The sequence below is a fragment of the Carcharodon carcharias genome, chromosome 3, assembly GCF_017639515.1.
Source record: "Carcharodon carcharias isolate sCarCar2 chromosome 3, sCarCar2.pri, whole genome shotgun sequence".
In the NCBI taxonomy this organism is placed as follows: domain Eukaryota; kingdom Metazoa; phylum Chordata; class Chondrichthyes; order Lamniformes; family Lamnidae; genus Carcharodon; species Carcharodon carcharias.
In genome coordinates this window covers 37,723,980-37,739,889 of record NC_054469.1, presented here as the reverse complement: position 1 = coordinate 37,739,889, position 15,910 = coordinate 37,723,980, and the positions used below count along the sequence as shown (strand labels likewise).

The window sequence follows — 15,910 nt, the reverse complement described above, 5'->3', positions numbered from 1 at the left end:
TTTATACATAGGTGTGAGGCTACCAGAATTTTGATTGAAGTGGAGACTAAGTTAACATTTAAGAATAAGTTAGATAGGCAGTTGAGAGATAATGGGATCAGGGCAGGAAGGTGATTAGGATTACTATTTGGATGGAGGACAAACACCAACATGCACTGAATAGGTTAAACAGCCCGTTTACTTGCTGTAATTTTTATGTAATTCTTTGTAACTTGGGGTCCATTTTTCTATACATACATCTATATCATCAGCTTCGAACACATAGCCTCCAAAAACTGTAGAATGGCTTCACGCATAAAAAAATCAATTCCACATGACCAAAATGAAAAAGTCACAAATGTTTTTGAAAACAGTTTATTCGGAACACATGTAGTATCCTTGTAAACTGAAGCACAAAGTTCCAGGTGCTAATAAAATCTCAAACATCTGAAATAAAATGAAAGTTGAATTCAAGTGAACACAAATTTCTGGTGCAAACACTTACTCAATCTTGAGTTCTGATACATAAATTGAAGAAAAAAAATTGAAGTATTGCAAACTACAAGACATTCATTCGAACAGGGGTCACCACCCTTTTCTTTAATGAGAACTAATTCTGATTAATGACAAATATCCCAAGCAAGCTACTAAAATATATAGATTGATAAGGGTACATATTAAACCAGAGATCTCCAACCCTGCTCCTGGAGAGCCCCAGCCCAGCAGATTTTATAGGTTACCATTAAATCACCAATTTAAGACTTGGATCAATTTTATTGTGATCAATTAAGCAGATGATTTGTTAAATTAAGTAATTTAAAGATCATTTGGGACCAAAATCTGATTGGGAACACCTTTAAATTTAGCCGTCCAGGACCAGAATTCTCTTAATTGAAGACATTACTTGCTTCATTGATCAATAACTGACAGGTGTTCCCAGTCTTTAGAAACAGGTGACCTATAAAACTAACTGGATTGGGGCTCTCCAGGGCCAGGGTTGGAGACCCCTGTAAGCTACTACAGTTGAACTACAAAATTGTATGTTTAAAATTAAGAAAATTGATTCTTAACTTTTAATTCAATGTGAAATTTGACACTGCATGGTGTTCACCAGTGCTGTGTAATCTGGTGTGTATCTTGAGAGGGCAACTCTGATAGAGTCATCGAGATGCTCATGGTTCAGACGCGTCGAAATTTGGACATGATGAAGTTCATGACGGAAAAGGCAGATTTGCAAAGATAGATGGAACCAACCAGGGAAGCCACTTGCATTGCTGCTGTGCAGGTGTACTTCTCAGTTCCCGAGAGACTCCAGAAATTAGTGGCAGATTGTCTTTATTTCAACTGAATGTCATTTCGAAGGCTGACAATCTTCACTTGCATAGTGACAAAAATCAAGGTTGAACAGCACACTAATTTGTTCAGAAATGTCACTAACATCTACTTCCATGAAGGGATTTGAAGTAAACATCACGCAGGGCGCCAGTTGCTCAAAATTACTGAATCTGTCATTGGACTTTTGGCCAAGCCTAGTCAGGAGGTCACGGTACTCGTCAGTGTCCAGGAGCGCAGCAGCAGCTTCATTTTCTGGCAGCTTTTGGAGCACAGAAGGAAAACGTTGCATTTTGCTCTTCTGCACTTGCTGTACCAAAAGGTTAAGTTTCAACTTGAAAGCTTTCATTGCACTAATCACGTCGGCAATTGTCTTCCCTTTCCCTTGCACTTCACAGTTCATGGTGTTCAATTTCTCTGTCACATCTGTTAGAAATGCCAAATCAAATAGCCACGCAACGCTTGATAATTGGGCAGTATCTTCGTTTCTTGACTCCTTGAAAGCTTTGATTTCTGGCAGAAGTGAAAGAAAATGATGCAGTAGTTTTCCCCTGCTAAGGCACCGGATTTCAGCGCGCAGCAAAAGATTGCCATACTCGGCTGACAGTTAAGTCGAGAAATGACTTCAAGCTTCAGTGCTGTTTGGCCTTTGCACGAATCGAATTAATAATTCTAACAGGAGACATAAGGTGATCAAACCCCATTATGCTGGCACAAATTGCCTGTTAATGGACGATGCAGTGGTAGTTCAAGAAACGAGAGAAATCGGAGTCTGCTTTACAACTTGCAATGAAACCAGCATGACGCCCAGTCATTGCTGGCACACCATTGGCGGTCATTGACACTAGCTTCTCCAATGGCACATTCTATTTTGCAAAATAATTCTTGACCTCGTTGTGGATATCAACTCCCCTGGTTGTGGATTTCAGAGGCAACAATGTCAAGAATTTCTCGTTACTGGTGAAATCGTCAAACATCATTCAAATGAACACTGCCAACTGGGCAGTATTGCTCGTGTCAACCGATTCATCACATTTAATAGAAAACCACTTGCACGTACTTAAATCCCCCTCTAGCTGTTCCATCGTAAAGACCAATAATTTGGATACCCTTCTCACCAAGATGTTTGCTCCTAACTGCAGGTCTGAAATGGCAGACATAATTTCAGGGCTGTTTTTGAGATCTTTGAATAAAGATTTGCCCATCAGAGTCATCGCGCCCTTCATAATCACAATGTCTGTATATGTTGCCTTGTTCTTGGTTAAACAACGAGCAACTTTGAAAGGTGCCTCTGTTGCCGCATTAGCTTTCTTGGTCGGCTTCGTAAAAAAAGAATGCTGTCTCTGTAGTGCAACTTTTAGTTCACTTATTTTTTGAGACTGCAGACTGCTTCCTGTAGGAAAATCCCTCTCAAAATGCTTGTGCACCCTTGCAAAATACCTCTCAACATTGTTCTTTTTTCCCACTGCAACTCTGACACTGCAGATTAAACAGCCACATGTCTTTAACGCTTGAAAACAAAAAAACTCGTTCTCTTACTCTTGATGGAAATAGTACATCTTTTGCCTTTTTTTAGATGGACCTGCCTCTGCGTCCATGATGTCAACAAGGGTAGATTATTTTCCCTGCCGCACACTAGCTAGCAGAGTTGTGTTAGTACAGATGGTCCTCGACTTATGTCAATCCTCACTTACGGCAGGTTGAAGAGGTAGATATAATAATTTTCAAGATGTTATTGGAATTTATTGCAGAGTAATGATGGGGTCTGTGGCTATGTGTGTGTGCGCGTGCATGCGGAACTTAATTGAATTAAAGGGAAACCGGAGCTGGTCTGAAGGCTTTGATATATAAAATAAGCTAGGTTTGAAATGTTAAGTAGCTAAGCATGGGGGAAGTTTTAGAATGTGAGGTGTGAAGGGAACATTTGCATTTTTAAATAAACCAGACTAGCTTGAATTCAAAAAACAGGGTGAAATGTTTCACCTAGCCAGGAGAAGTTAAGAAACAGTATGTTTATTTTTCCCAAAGATTACTGGTAAAATTGGTACTATGATAAATTTTTATTATTAGAGAGATAAAGTCCAAAGACATAGAGAAACAATGGGAACTTGCATTCAAAAGGGAAAACATGTACAAAGGATAGAAGGCTGTGTATAAGGGAAGGCTATCTAAGGTGTAACACAAGTGTGAAAAGCCTCCAGCTTCTAAGCCTCAAGCTGCTGTCTACATGGAAGTGAAGCTGAGAAAAAACTCTGAATTCGACTGTTAAGGGTATTGTGTGTCACTTTGCCTGGGTCTTTTAAAATCTGTGTGTCTTACTGCTGCCTTAACGAAAGTGTAACTGGGAGTTAGATTAACTAGGGGATTTAGAAGTTATCGTAGTAGTAATTTGTAGATTTATGTATGTGCTTAAAATCATTTCTTCTATTAATAAGTGTTTAATTTAGTTTTGTAAGAAACCTATAAGACTTCGTGGTCTTATTACTACTGATATCAATGCACGCATATGTACAAATTGCAAAACAGTTGTGACAATTGTTTCAAGTTTCCCTTTGGGATTTGAGGAGCTCAGCATTTACCATCGGCTGTGCCATAACAAGGTTGCAATTGCCACTCATGTTGTTACTTACGGCATGACGCTGACTCAGGCACCAGTGTCATTTACAAAAGTTGGCAAACATTTAGCTTGTGGCAGAAAAATAACTACATGACTTAAATCCTGTAATGCTATTGGTTATTTTTCCAAATCTGAATGCGAGCTACCAGTCGCTCATGATCAACATGTTGGCGACCCCGGCATTAAAATTCTCACATCGATAGTATAGTGAGCTAAAACCTTGTGATTTGACAGCACAAATATTGGATTATAAATCTGTTTCATTTCATGCCAGCAAGAACAGCAAACGTTTGGCATTGCAAGTTTACTTCATTATTTAATTCTGGTGAGGTTGTATTGACAACTATGACAATAAGAGTAATTAATAATAACCTTTCATTTCCTCACTGACCCATATCAGTTTTCAGCACAAAAGGGTGCCTATCAGTCAATCATGTCTTCACTGAAGCAATTTAAAACTAATCCCACTACCCTGCTCTCATCCGATAGTCCTCTGCTTCAATTGTGTTTTATCATTTCCCCCTTTCAAAAAAAAAGACAATAATCTCTGCTTTAATTACTACCTGCAGCAACCAATTCCAGCTTAAACTCTGCATCAAGATATTTGTCCTAAAGGCATTTCTGGCTCCCGTAGTGACAATTTAAAATTGATGACATTTCATCACCAACTCCCCAGAAATAGTCTCCCTCTAGTCACCTCAGTTGGGCTCGCAGTGTGGCACATTTGCTTGTACTGGAAGCTACATAAATTAATACACAGGGCCCTGCTCTTTGCAGGCAAAAAGAACATTTACATACATTACATCCGTTTCAGCCAAATAACATAAGTGATAGGCAATCACTGGGTCATTCTTCAGGGCAATGCCTTGACCTGAGTCAAGCTGCCTGGTTTAAATTTCAAACAATACTTGGCAGTCAAATGTCAGTTACCATTAACTGGTGCATTCTCCGTGGCAACATCTCTACCAATCAAAGTCCACTTGCCACCAATCAGCACTCTCTTCTCATACAATATAAAGTTGTTGCTTCCCCTGACATTGGTATTCTTGTGATTGTCCTGATGAGTGCAAAAAGAAAAGCTTCGGCACAATGTCTTTTATAGTATTCTTAAACCTGCTTAGGTTAATCTAAATATTAAAGAAGGGCGGGGATGGGGAAAAAGTTCTCCCTTTCCCCTTCGTAACTCTATCAAAGTTCCTTTTTAAAAATTTTTTTTTTACCACTTTAAAGAAGAAATCTTACTTTTAATGCCTGCCCGGAATTTTTATTGTCAAGATCCGAGTTCAGGATGCACTAGGAAGCAAGTCAGCCACGTAAATAGCAGTCACTATAAGCAAGCACCTTCCATGACTCAAAATAAATTAGAATACTTTTCGGATCTTGCAGCCATTAGTGATCTTGAGATTTAGTAACAGCAGGTACATAGAAGTACCAAAACAAAAATTGATTAGGAGGCCCAAAAGCTGATATCCAGGACTGAAATGGGATATGAAAGTGTAATGTATTAAAGAAACCTGAACGCTGATGCCTCTGCTAAGCCAAGTTAAGCTACTGTAACACTCAAGAGTGGCTCGGTAGCACCAGTACAGGCCGAGCTGGCCGAGTCCTAAAGGATATAGCTGCTAGACTGGGTCTGCAGCAGATGGTGAGGGAACCAACAAGAGGGAGAAACACACTTGCCTCATCCCCACCAACCTGCCTGCCGCAGATGCATCTGTCCATGACAATATTGGTAGGAGAGAATGCCTTGCCCTTGTGGAGATGATGTCATGTCTTCACATTGAGGATACCTTTCATTGTGTTGTGTGGCACTACCACTGTGCTACGTAGAATAGATTTTGAACAAGTCTAGCAAATCAAGAACGGGCAACCACGATGTGCTGTGGGCCACCAGCAGATAAAGAACTGTACCCAGCCACAATCTGTAACCTCATGGCTCCACATCACCCCCACCTCTCTACCATTACCACTAAGCCAGGGGATCAACCCTGGTTCAATGAAGAGTGCAGCAGGGCTTGCCAGGAACAGCACCAGGCATACCTAAAAATGAGGTGTCAACCTGAAACTACAACACAGGAATATTTGTGTGCCAAACAACATAATCAGCAAGTGTTAGACAAGGCTAAGCAATTCCACAACCAACAGATCAGATTTAAGCTCCGCAGTCCTGCCACATCCAGTCATGAATGGTGGTGGACAATTAAACAACTCACTGGAGAAGGCGGCTCCACAAATATCCCCATCTTTAATGATGGGGGTCCCCAGCACATCAGTGCCGAGAGGATGATCCATCATGGCCTCCTCCGGAGGGCCCCTGCATCACAGATGCCAGTCTTCAGTCAATCTGATTCACTCCATGTGATATCAAGAAACAGCTGAAGGCACTGAATACTGCAAAGGCTATAGGCCCTGACAACATTCCAGCAATAGTAATGAACGCTTGTGCTCTAGAACTTGCCACATCCCTAGCCAAGCTGTTCCAGTACAGCTACAACACTGGCATCTAACAGGCAATGTGAAAAATCGCTCAGATATATCCTGTACACAAAAAGCAGGACAAATTCAACCCGGCCAATTACCGCCCTCCTATCAGTCTACTCTTGATCACCAGTAAAGCGATTGAAAGGGGTCGTCAACAGTGCTATCAAGCAGCACTTGCTTAGCAATAACCTGCTCACTGACACTCAGTTTGGGTTCTGACAGGGCCACTCAGCTCCTGACCTCATTTCAGCCTTGGTTCAAACATGGACAGAAGAGCTGAACTCCAGAGATGAAGTGAGAGTGACTGCCCTTGACTTCAAGACAACATTTGATAGATTGTGGCATCAAGGAGGCCTAGGAGCAGCGGCAATGATTGTTGGATTGCTGCTGTGCTTGCAAATTCACGCGGTCAACGCTGCTGAGCATTCCTAACGTGGTCTTCTGAGCCCAGTTTTACAGAAATGTGCAGCATCCATTGGGAAACTCTGCTTGAGTGGAGTTGGAAGGGAGGGTGGGGGGAAGGCAGGACACACACCCTTTTTATAGCACTAACTGGCAAGTTTAAAGGTCTAGTTTGAAGGTTGGTGAGGATGGGTGAGATTGAGGGAGGTTGGGTGGTTAAGTAGTCAGGGGGTAGGATGGGTAGCAGGTTGTTGGGGAAAGTGGGCTGCTGGGTCGAGCAGATAGTCAGGTCTGGTGGTAGGCAGGGGTCAGAGGCCTGATTGGGGGAAGGAAGGGGTGGTCAGTTGTGGTATTATGCAGATGTTAGACTAGTTTTTAGTCTGTTTTAACATTTCCTAGGTGTTAGAGACTAAGACCTTGCTTTGTATATTTTTGTAAAAAGAAAATATTTATAGAAGTATCCTCATGGCTATTTCTAAAATTTAAAAAACTGAACAATGATCCTTAAAATGGCTGAAATTGTGTCCGTGACCCCAGAACACAAGAAGTCACTTTGCAGTTTCGGAAATCTCACCTCGTTATCTCTGAGGAGCTACTAACAATCACTTGGGGACCATACAGCTCAACTTCAAAGAGAGCTAAACAAAGGCCATCTGCTTTCAATAATCCAGGCGGGCCAGAGGGAGATGAAGTGCCTGCTAAGACAAAGGCCCCACAACCTTCCTTTCAATTACTAATGGCTAAGGCCCTTTGGAATCGAAGCAATAGGTACACATCCTCTGTAAAAGATGGTGGGGGGGTGGGAGTTATGTGACATGAGCCGCCAGTTTGTGGAACAAGTAATATTGCCTTGCTGAACTAAATAATCTCAACCTACTCCTTACCATCTAATTGGCAGCCTCACAGAAAAGGAGCTCTGCCCAGGTTGAAAATCTGGCCCTATCTACACTGCTTCTGTTGGAAGTTCTGTGCCATCGCCTACAAGACTGATTTATCTCTGCGTGTCTTTCTCATCGTATGAAGTCAACACCCCTGGAAAAGTGAATTCTACAACTTTGGTTTTCAGCCCGCTGACCTCCATGAAGAAATATCCCATTGGACTTTGATTCTGGACTCTGGAACCCATGTGAACCAATATTTCTTTCCTCTGTGGTCTCTGTACTGTAAATCTTCCTTTTCTCTATCCCACTCTTTACCATCTGAAAGTAAGAGGATGTTGTGAACCTTCTTTTCGCATTTTGTGTTTGCAAATAAACTAACCCTTTGAGTTCATCCTATCTCAAATTTGCTGTGAGGCTATTAATAAAAAAAATGGATTGCGACAAAACCGAGGGGTTGGTGAATACACCACCGCTTATAAAGAGGGAAACAAATCAAAACACCTTTCGGTTTATGGATCGGTAATGAGATAAGAAATTAATGCTGTTTAAATTAACAACCCCCCCCACCCCACCCCACCCCACCACTTCTGTCTGTAACACTGGGTAACCACCCAGATAATTACTATGGAACGGTCTGAAATTTCCAACTGAGTCAGAGTTGGAGACATTCGCAGAAGGTCCCAGAGAGCAGGGGAACTGCCCACTGGAAGTTTAAACTTCTTGGGCAATTCCCATGGTCAGTCTGCACATCAGGACTTCCACAAGGCCCCGATTCACATCTTTGCCTGAGACCAGACATGACATGCAACCAATCTGGAGGCTGGAAAGTTAGGCTGTAGATATTTTTAAGATTACAAGCTGTATAATTTAACTTCAATTATTTTCAAAGCAACTGTTTTGTCTAAAATACATAGTGTACTGAAGTTTTAAAACAAAACAAAACTTTAATTATGTTCACTGGATAACTGCTTAACTTACACCTAATAATATATTGAAACATGGCTAAAAGCTGAGTAAGAGGCTGCGTAAGAGCTCTTAAATTCACAACAGAAATTACTTCAACTGAGGAAGCAACAAAAATATCTTTCTCTTTAATTATCTTGAATAGCTAGAAGGTTGTGCGATGCTTGTAGCTCTGTAGATCATCACATTACCAATTTCATTAGTGTAATTGTGGCTGAGAAGTGTTCCTGCATACATCTTTGCAAAGTCTGATATGCTTCAAATTTGTTTAGAAAAGCGAACACACATTGCCCAAGTTCAGTTAACATCGAACATCTTCCCTTGAAATTCAAAATCTAATTTAATTTAGCCAGATGCAACAAGATGCGTGCTAGAAAAGGCCAAATTCAAATGCATTGAGGGTCTGTTAATTTGGGATGCACTTTTGCATTTTTCTTCCATGAATGCTTTCAGAAAATTGAGCAATACAAAAAAACCCTACAACCTTCACTCTAAATTGTAGCACATTGCAATGAAGCAGGACCTCTAAGGGATATTTTCCTATCTGATTTTTCAATCAGAGATTTTTAATGTTTCAATGTAATTCAAATTTCCAAAACAATGTTCATGAAGTGCTTCAAGTTCTGATACTTTGACTTTAGCTGCTACAAAGGAATAAATATCCAGAATTCAGTTTCAAAGTTTCATTTACCCATTTACTAACCCTAACACTCTGGCATCACATCTACTGCAATTGCGGCAAGTTTCTGTAAAGGTTGCCATGTTTTCTGATCAATAGACATCAAGACTTCCTGATGTATGTAAGCTAGGTTCTATCTTTCAATGACCATCAAACAATTCTTACATCATCGCTCAGTCATCAGACAAATTATGCACAATGTTGAGACTTGCCCTCAGTGCAAGACTCAGTTAATACAAGGTGTAAATATATCATTTCTGGAAAGTGGAGTTATGATTCAATACCACTAATTTGATCGACGATCCAATGTTCTGTACAATAAAACAGCTGCAAATCTAAGCTTTGCTTTTGCTATTGTTATATTGGCATAGGATAGCTACAATGTCACAGATATTTCCACTAAATCACCCTTGAAACAGGTCTTTTTATTCCATAAACAATATTCCACACAAAGTGAAAAGTCAATCTCAACTTGATTGGCCTATATCTCAAAAATATATTTTACAGGTTGGTTTTTCAAGATGATTAATCTTCAAAACTAGAATAAAATTCTTATCATGCATCTATAATTAATGCTAAAATGACAAGAATTTGAACGGAAATAAGACTGTCATGATCAAGGTGATCCTCGGGTCTCTCATTATGCTTCACAAAAAGGGTAAATTTCAAATGATCCTGATGCCCAGACTGTTCCTCTGGCTGCTCCATTAAAAAAACCCTTCTCACTTGCCAACTACAGGAGAAGTGTAATATATATGATTATGGTCAATCATGCTTCAAAAGTCATATTTAGCTGATTTCCTGAAAACAAAACATTGAAAAGCTGATGGCTCCATTTTAGGAAACAATGAAACCAAGTAATTACATCCTTTGTTCATACCTCAATCCTCTGTAGATTACAATAACTAACTTTCTCAGTATCCCAAGCTGCCCTGTAGCTTGGACATCTTCAGCTAATATGGTTTGGAAGATAAGGTTTCAAATTGCAACTGCTACTGACCCCTGTATAGGTGACAAGAAGTGAGTTGGAGCCAACAATTCATGACCTTCCATCCCCAGCACTGGTTACCTCATTATGGAATCACTGCTGCTGAAATGTCAGAAGTGAATGTGAAACATACACTACAAAATCATATTATTTAATATCTTCAATTTATCTAAATAAATAAAACCTACAGAACCTAGTGAAAGTAGTGGCACTTGAAGAAATAAAATATTTGATGCAGTTTATCTTCTGCAATTTTCCTAATAACATTTTTAAAAGTACCAAAGTAGCAGAATGATAGATAATTTAAAAATAACTAATATTGGGCCACAAAATACAAACCTTTTCATTTCCAACTGAGGGAAAATAAAATTACAATATTGTCCAAAAATTGTTTTATTAATCTAAATTAACGAAAAGTAAATTTAAAACATGTGAAACATTTCAATAGGTGATAAAACATTTTGACACATCTAGCAAGAATGAAGTGCAAGGACACTGGTGATATTCAAAATACAGTTGGATGCTAGGTTGAGAAGGCAGGAATAGGAGACAGACAAACCTCCATCAGCTAAATGTTATTTTTCTGCTCTCTATTTTGTCTCGTGATCTTTTAATGTCATTTTTGGTACGAGATCAAAAGGGAAAACAACTTAGTAGCACAAAATAGTGGATAACTAATTTACTGTAGTTTGGAAACCATGGGACTACATTTACTTTTTGAACAGATACTCACCCTTTCCTTCATGCGCGAAACAATGTAACCCAAGTATCTGCCCATAGCTTGCTTGGTTGTGTTCTTCTTTTTCATGCTCTATTACGAAGAATAGTTAAATTGGTCAGTGAGTAATACTTTACTAATCTACTATAACAATCGGCAAAATAGCTCAGACATTCAATTTCCACCAACTTGAGTCTCAAAAGGCACATGCAATTTTTATCACATGGTAGATACTATTTGATTCATAACACTGATAGATAGTCTTTCAAAGAGATTATATAATTGAATGTGAAACAAATTTGCAAGGTGTATGCAGGATAATAAAAAGCAGCTTCAAATTTACTGAACACAGGATGAGAGTGGCCAAACACTAAGAAAACAATCTACTATTGCTACGATTAGTCATTTTATCCATTTCAAGGCTTCCCTTTGCTTTGAAATGGGCTGCAAACATATAGAGGGGATCAAAGAGATCAACCAGTGACCACAATATTATCCAAAACTCTTGTTGCATCTATTCCAGACCAAATCTTATTCATCCACTAATCTACTTTGGCTGCCAGTACCCGGACACCACCAATTTTAAAGTTGCATCCTTGTACCTAAAAATCCTTCATGGCTTCACTCTTCCCTAATTCTGTAGGCTTTTTCCAGTCCTACTACACTCCCCCAAGAGCTCTGTATTCCTCCAACTCCAGCTTCTTGCAAATTCCCATCATTCAACCATTGATGGTTGTGCCTTCAACCACTTAGTCTTTCTGTAGTGAATTCTCTCACGAAGCCTCTGTTGCTCCTCCACCTCCTCATTTAAGACCTTCCTTAAATACCAAACTGGACAAACTTTTAGTCACCAACCACACCCCCAACCAACCCAGTGCACCCTTCTTTTGGCTTGCTATAGATATTTGTTTGATTACTGTTTCTGTGCTACAATTAGGGCTCTTGCTCTCGTATGTTTAAGATGCTAAGTAGAAGTTATTACTGTTACATATATTGGGTTAGGGTTCCACTTCAAGACTGCAACAAATAACAATGGACAATAGTGTAGCACTCTCAGTTCTCATTTAAATAGATCTCGCGTTACAATGGTTACCATGACTCAGCAGAAAATGTTTTGTGACAGGGGAGTAATGTAATGCCAAACAATGTAATTATTGCAAACAAAAATAAAATGAACATAGGTTTTGAAGGAATTGGAAAGCTACCAGTTAAAATCATAAATGTCACAAAAGAAAATGTGGCATGGATAATAGATATGTAATTATTCTGGGGACACTGGATATGGTCTACTTCTTGCACTATTAAAAGCCAAATAAGTGTCCATTTACAAAAGTGAAATAAAAAATGTATGTGAGCACAAAGCAAGCTCAAATTTTACTGTTGCCTCACCTACTTGGCGATGGTGTTGAACAGCTGTCAATATTTTAAAGCGTTCCAATATGCTATATACAAAGTCTTTGGATCCTTTGCAGCAATTGTGGAGATCTCAATTTCTCTGGCTAGGTTAAGGCAACTTAAGTCTTTATAGTCGGTCATTAAAACAACATTAATATGTTTATCCAATATTACTTCTCAAAGATTTTCCACTATACCACTGTACTGTGTGGTCCATCTTTGTATCTATCAAAAAGCAGAGGATAATTATGGAAAAGGATAAGGTTGGGGCAGGAATAAAAGTTCTAAACTGGGGAAAGGCTAATTTTACTAAGATGAGATGCGATTTGGCCCAAGTGGACTGGGAGTAGCTACTTGCAAATAAAACTGTGTCAGGTCAGTAGGAGGCTTTCAAGGAGGAAATAGAGAGAGTACAAGGCAAATACGTTCGGGTAAAGACAAAGCAGAGGACCAAGTCCAGCGAAGGCTGGATGTCAAGGGACATAAAGGTTAGGATTAAGAAGAAAAGGGAAGCTTATGGCAGATGACAAGGGCTCAATATGGCAGAGTTCTTAGAGAGCAGAGGGGAACTTAAAAGGAAATTAGGAAAGCTAAGAGAGTGCATGAGAAAGCATTGGTGGGTAGAATAAAGGAAAACCCAAAGGGTTTTTTTTTAAATATATGAAGTGCAAGAGAATAACTAGGGAAAGAGTAGGGCCAATTAGGGACCATAGAGGTAATGTGTGTGGGGACCCGGAAGACATGGGTGTAGTCCTCAATGAATACTTTGCGTCGGTCTTCACAATGGAAAAGGATGACACAGATATAGACATCAGGGTGGAGGACTGTAAAATATTAGAGGAAGTGAACATAGAGAGAGAGGTGGTACTAGTGAGTTTAGCAGCCTTAAAAGTGGATAAATCTAAATGCCTGGATGAGATGTATCCCAGGGTGTTGAGGGAGGCAAGGGAAGAGATATCAGGGGCCCTGGCAGTAATTTTCAAGTCCTCTCTAGCCACAGGTGCTATGTATCTCTTGAGGAACCTATTAATAACAAAGTGCCTCATTTGAAAGTGGCACTATTAATCCACTGTAACAAAAGCAGACTTTTAAGGAAGCTCATTGATTCAAATTAAAATGACATTCCTGGGGTTGATGATGCACTCTAGTGACGCCAGCGCCCATTGGTCATGGTACTCCCTCTTTAGTGATACCCAGGTGTAGACGCAGCTGCAGTGAGAGGCAAGCAGTCACGCCTTAAATGTAGTCCCATTATTAAAAAGGGAAGGGAGGGATAGACCAGGAAATTACAGGCCAGTCAGTCTACATCGGTGGTGGGGAAGTTACTAGAAAGAATTCTGAGGGACAGAATATATCTGCACTTGGAGAGACACGGGTTAATCAGGGATAGTCAGCATGGATTTGTTAAGGGAAGATCATGTTTGACAAATTTGATCGAATTTTTTGAGGAGGTAACCTAGAGTGTTGATGAGGGTAATGCATTTGATGTGGTCTGCATAGACTTTAGCAAGGCTTTTGATAAGGTCCCTCATGACAGACTGGTCAAGAAAGTAAGAGCCCATGGGATCCAAGGCAAAGTGGCACGTTGGATCCAAAATTGGCTGAGAGACAGGAAGCAGAGGGTGGTGGTAGAAGAATGTTTCTGTGACTGGAAGTCTGTCTCCAGTGGGGCTCCGCAGGGCTCGGTGCTGTTTGTGGTGTAAATAAATGATTTGGACTTATAAGTAGGGAGTACGATCAAGAAACTTGCAGATTACATTAAAATTGGTGGGGTGGTAAATAGTGAGGAGGATAGTCGTAAACTGCAGGAGGATATCAATGGACTGGTCAGGTGGGCACAGCAGTTGCAAATGGAATTCACCCAGACAAATGTGAGGTAATGCACTTGGTGGGGGGCAAGGGATTACACTGTGAATGGTAGGACCCTGGAAAGTTTTGAAGATCAGAGGGACCTTGGTGTGCATATCCATAGATCCCTGAAGGTAGCAGGGCAGGTAGAGTTCACTAGAGTTTAGAAGAATGAGAGGGGATCTGATTGAAATGTGTAAAATTCTAACAGGGCTAGACAGACTGGATGCAAGGAGGATGTTTCCCCTGGTTTGGGAGTCTAGAACCAGGGGCCACAGTCTCAGGATACAGGGCAGGCCATTTAAGGGCTGATATGAGGGAACATCTCTTCACTCAGAGGGCGATCAGCCTGTGGAATTCTCTGCCACAGAGGGCTGTGGAGGCCGGGTCCGAGTACATTCAAGAAAGAAATTGATAAATTTTTGGATATTAGGGGCATCAAGGGGTATGGAGATAAAGTGGGAATATGGCGTTGAGATAGAGGATCAACCATGATCATACTGAATCCTGGAGCAGGCTCGAAGGGCCGAATAGCCTACTCCTGCTCCTAGTTTCTTTAAGATAGTTAAGAAGGCATATGGGATACTTGCCTTTATTAGCTGAGGCAGAGAATATAAGAGCAGGGAGGTTATGTTGGAACTGTATAAAATGCTGGTTAGGCCACAACTAGAGTACCCCGTGTCGTTCTCGTCATCACATTATAGGAAGGATGTGATTGCACTGGAGAGGGTGCAGAGGAGATTTACCAGCCTGGGCTGGAAGGTCTGAGCTATGAGCAAAGATTGGATAGGCTGGGGTTGTTTTCCTTGGAGCAACGAAGGTTGAGAGGGGAACTGATAGAGGTATATAAGATTATGAGGGACATAGATAAGGTGGATAGGAAGTCAATAACCAGGGGGCATAGATTTAAGACCATAAGACATAGGAGCAGAAACTAGGCCATTCGACCCATCGAGTCTGCTCCGCCATTCAATCATGGCTGATAAGTTTCTCAACTCCATTCTCCCGCCTTCTCCCCATAATCTTTGATCCCCTTACCAATCAAGAACCTACCTATCTCGGTCTTAAATACACTCAATGACCTGGCCTCCTTCTGTGGCAATGAATTCCATAGATTCACCACTCTCTGGCTAAAGACGTTTCTCCTTATTTCTGTTCTAAAAGGTCTTCCCTTTACTTTGAGGCTGTGCCCTCGGGTCCTAGTCTCTCCTACTAATGGAAACATCTTCCTCATGTCCACTCTATCCATGCCTTTCAGTATTCTGTAAGTTTCAATCAGATCCCCCCTCATCCTTCTAAACTCCATTGAGTATAGACCCAGAGTCCTCAAACATTCCTCATATGTTAAGCCTTTCATTCCTGGGATCATTCTCGTGAACCTCCTCTGGACCCTCTCCAGGGCCAGCACATCCTTCCTGAGATACGGGGCCCAAAATTGCTCACAATATTCTAAATGTGGTCTGACCAGAGCCTTATAAAGCCTCAGCAGCACATCCCTGCTTTTATATTCCAGTCCTCTCAAAATAAATGCCAACATTGCATTTGCCTTCCTAACTACCGACTCAACCTGCAAGTTAACCTTAAGGGAATCCTGGACTAGGACTATAAGGTAAGAGATAGAAGGCTA

The 15,910-nt window shown here is 40.6% G+C and overlaps 1 protein-coding gene across 6 annotated transcripts in view; it reads right to left on the bottom strand.

The window, feature by feature from the left end:
• zmynd11 (zinc finger, MYND-type containing 11) overlaps positions 1–15,910 on the bottom strand; it is a 184,641-nt gene that overhangs the window by 58,325 nt on the left and 110,406 nt on the right. For all 6 annotated transcript variants that reach the window (XM_041184261.1, XM_041184258.1, XM_041184260.1 and 3 more), the window contains one exon: positions 11,056–11,133. In XM_041184261.1, coding sequence (XP_041040195.1) covers positions 11,056–11,133 — 78 coding nt within the window. The remainder of the gene's footprint in view (positions 1–11,055; positions 11,134–15,910) is intronic.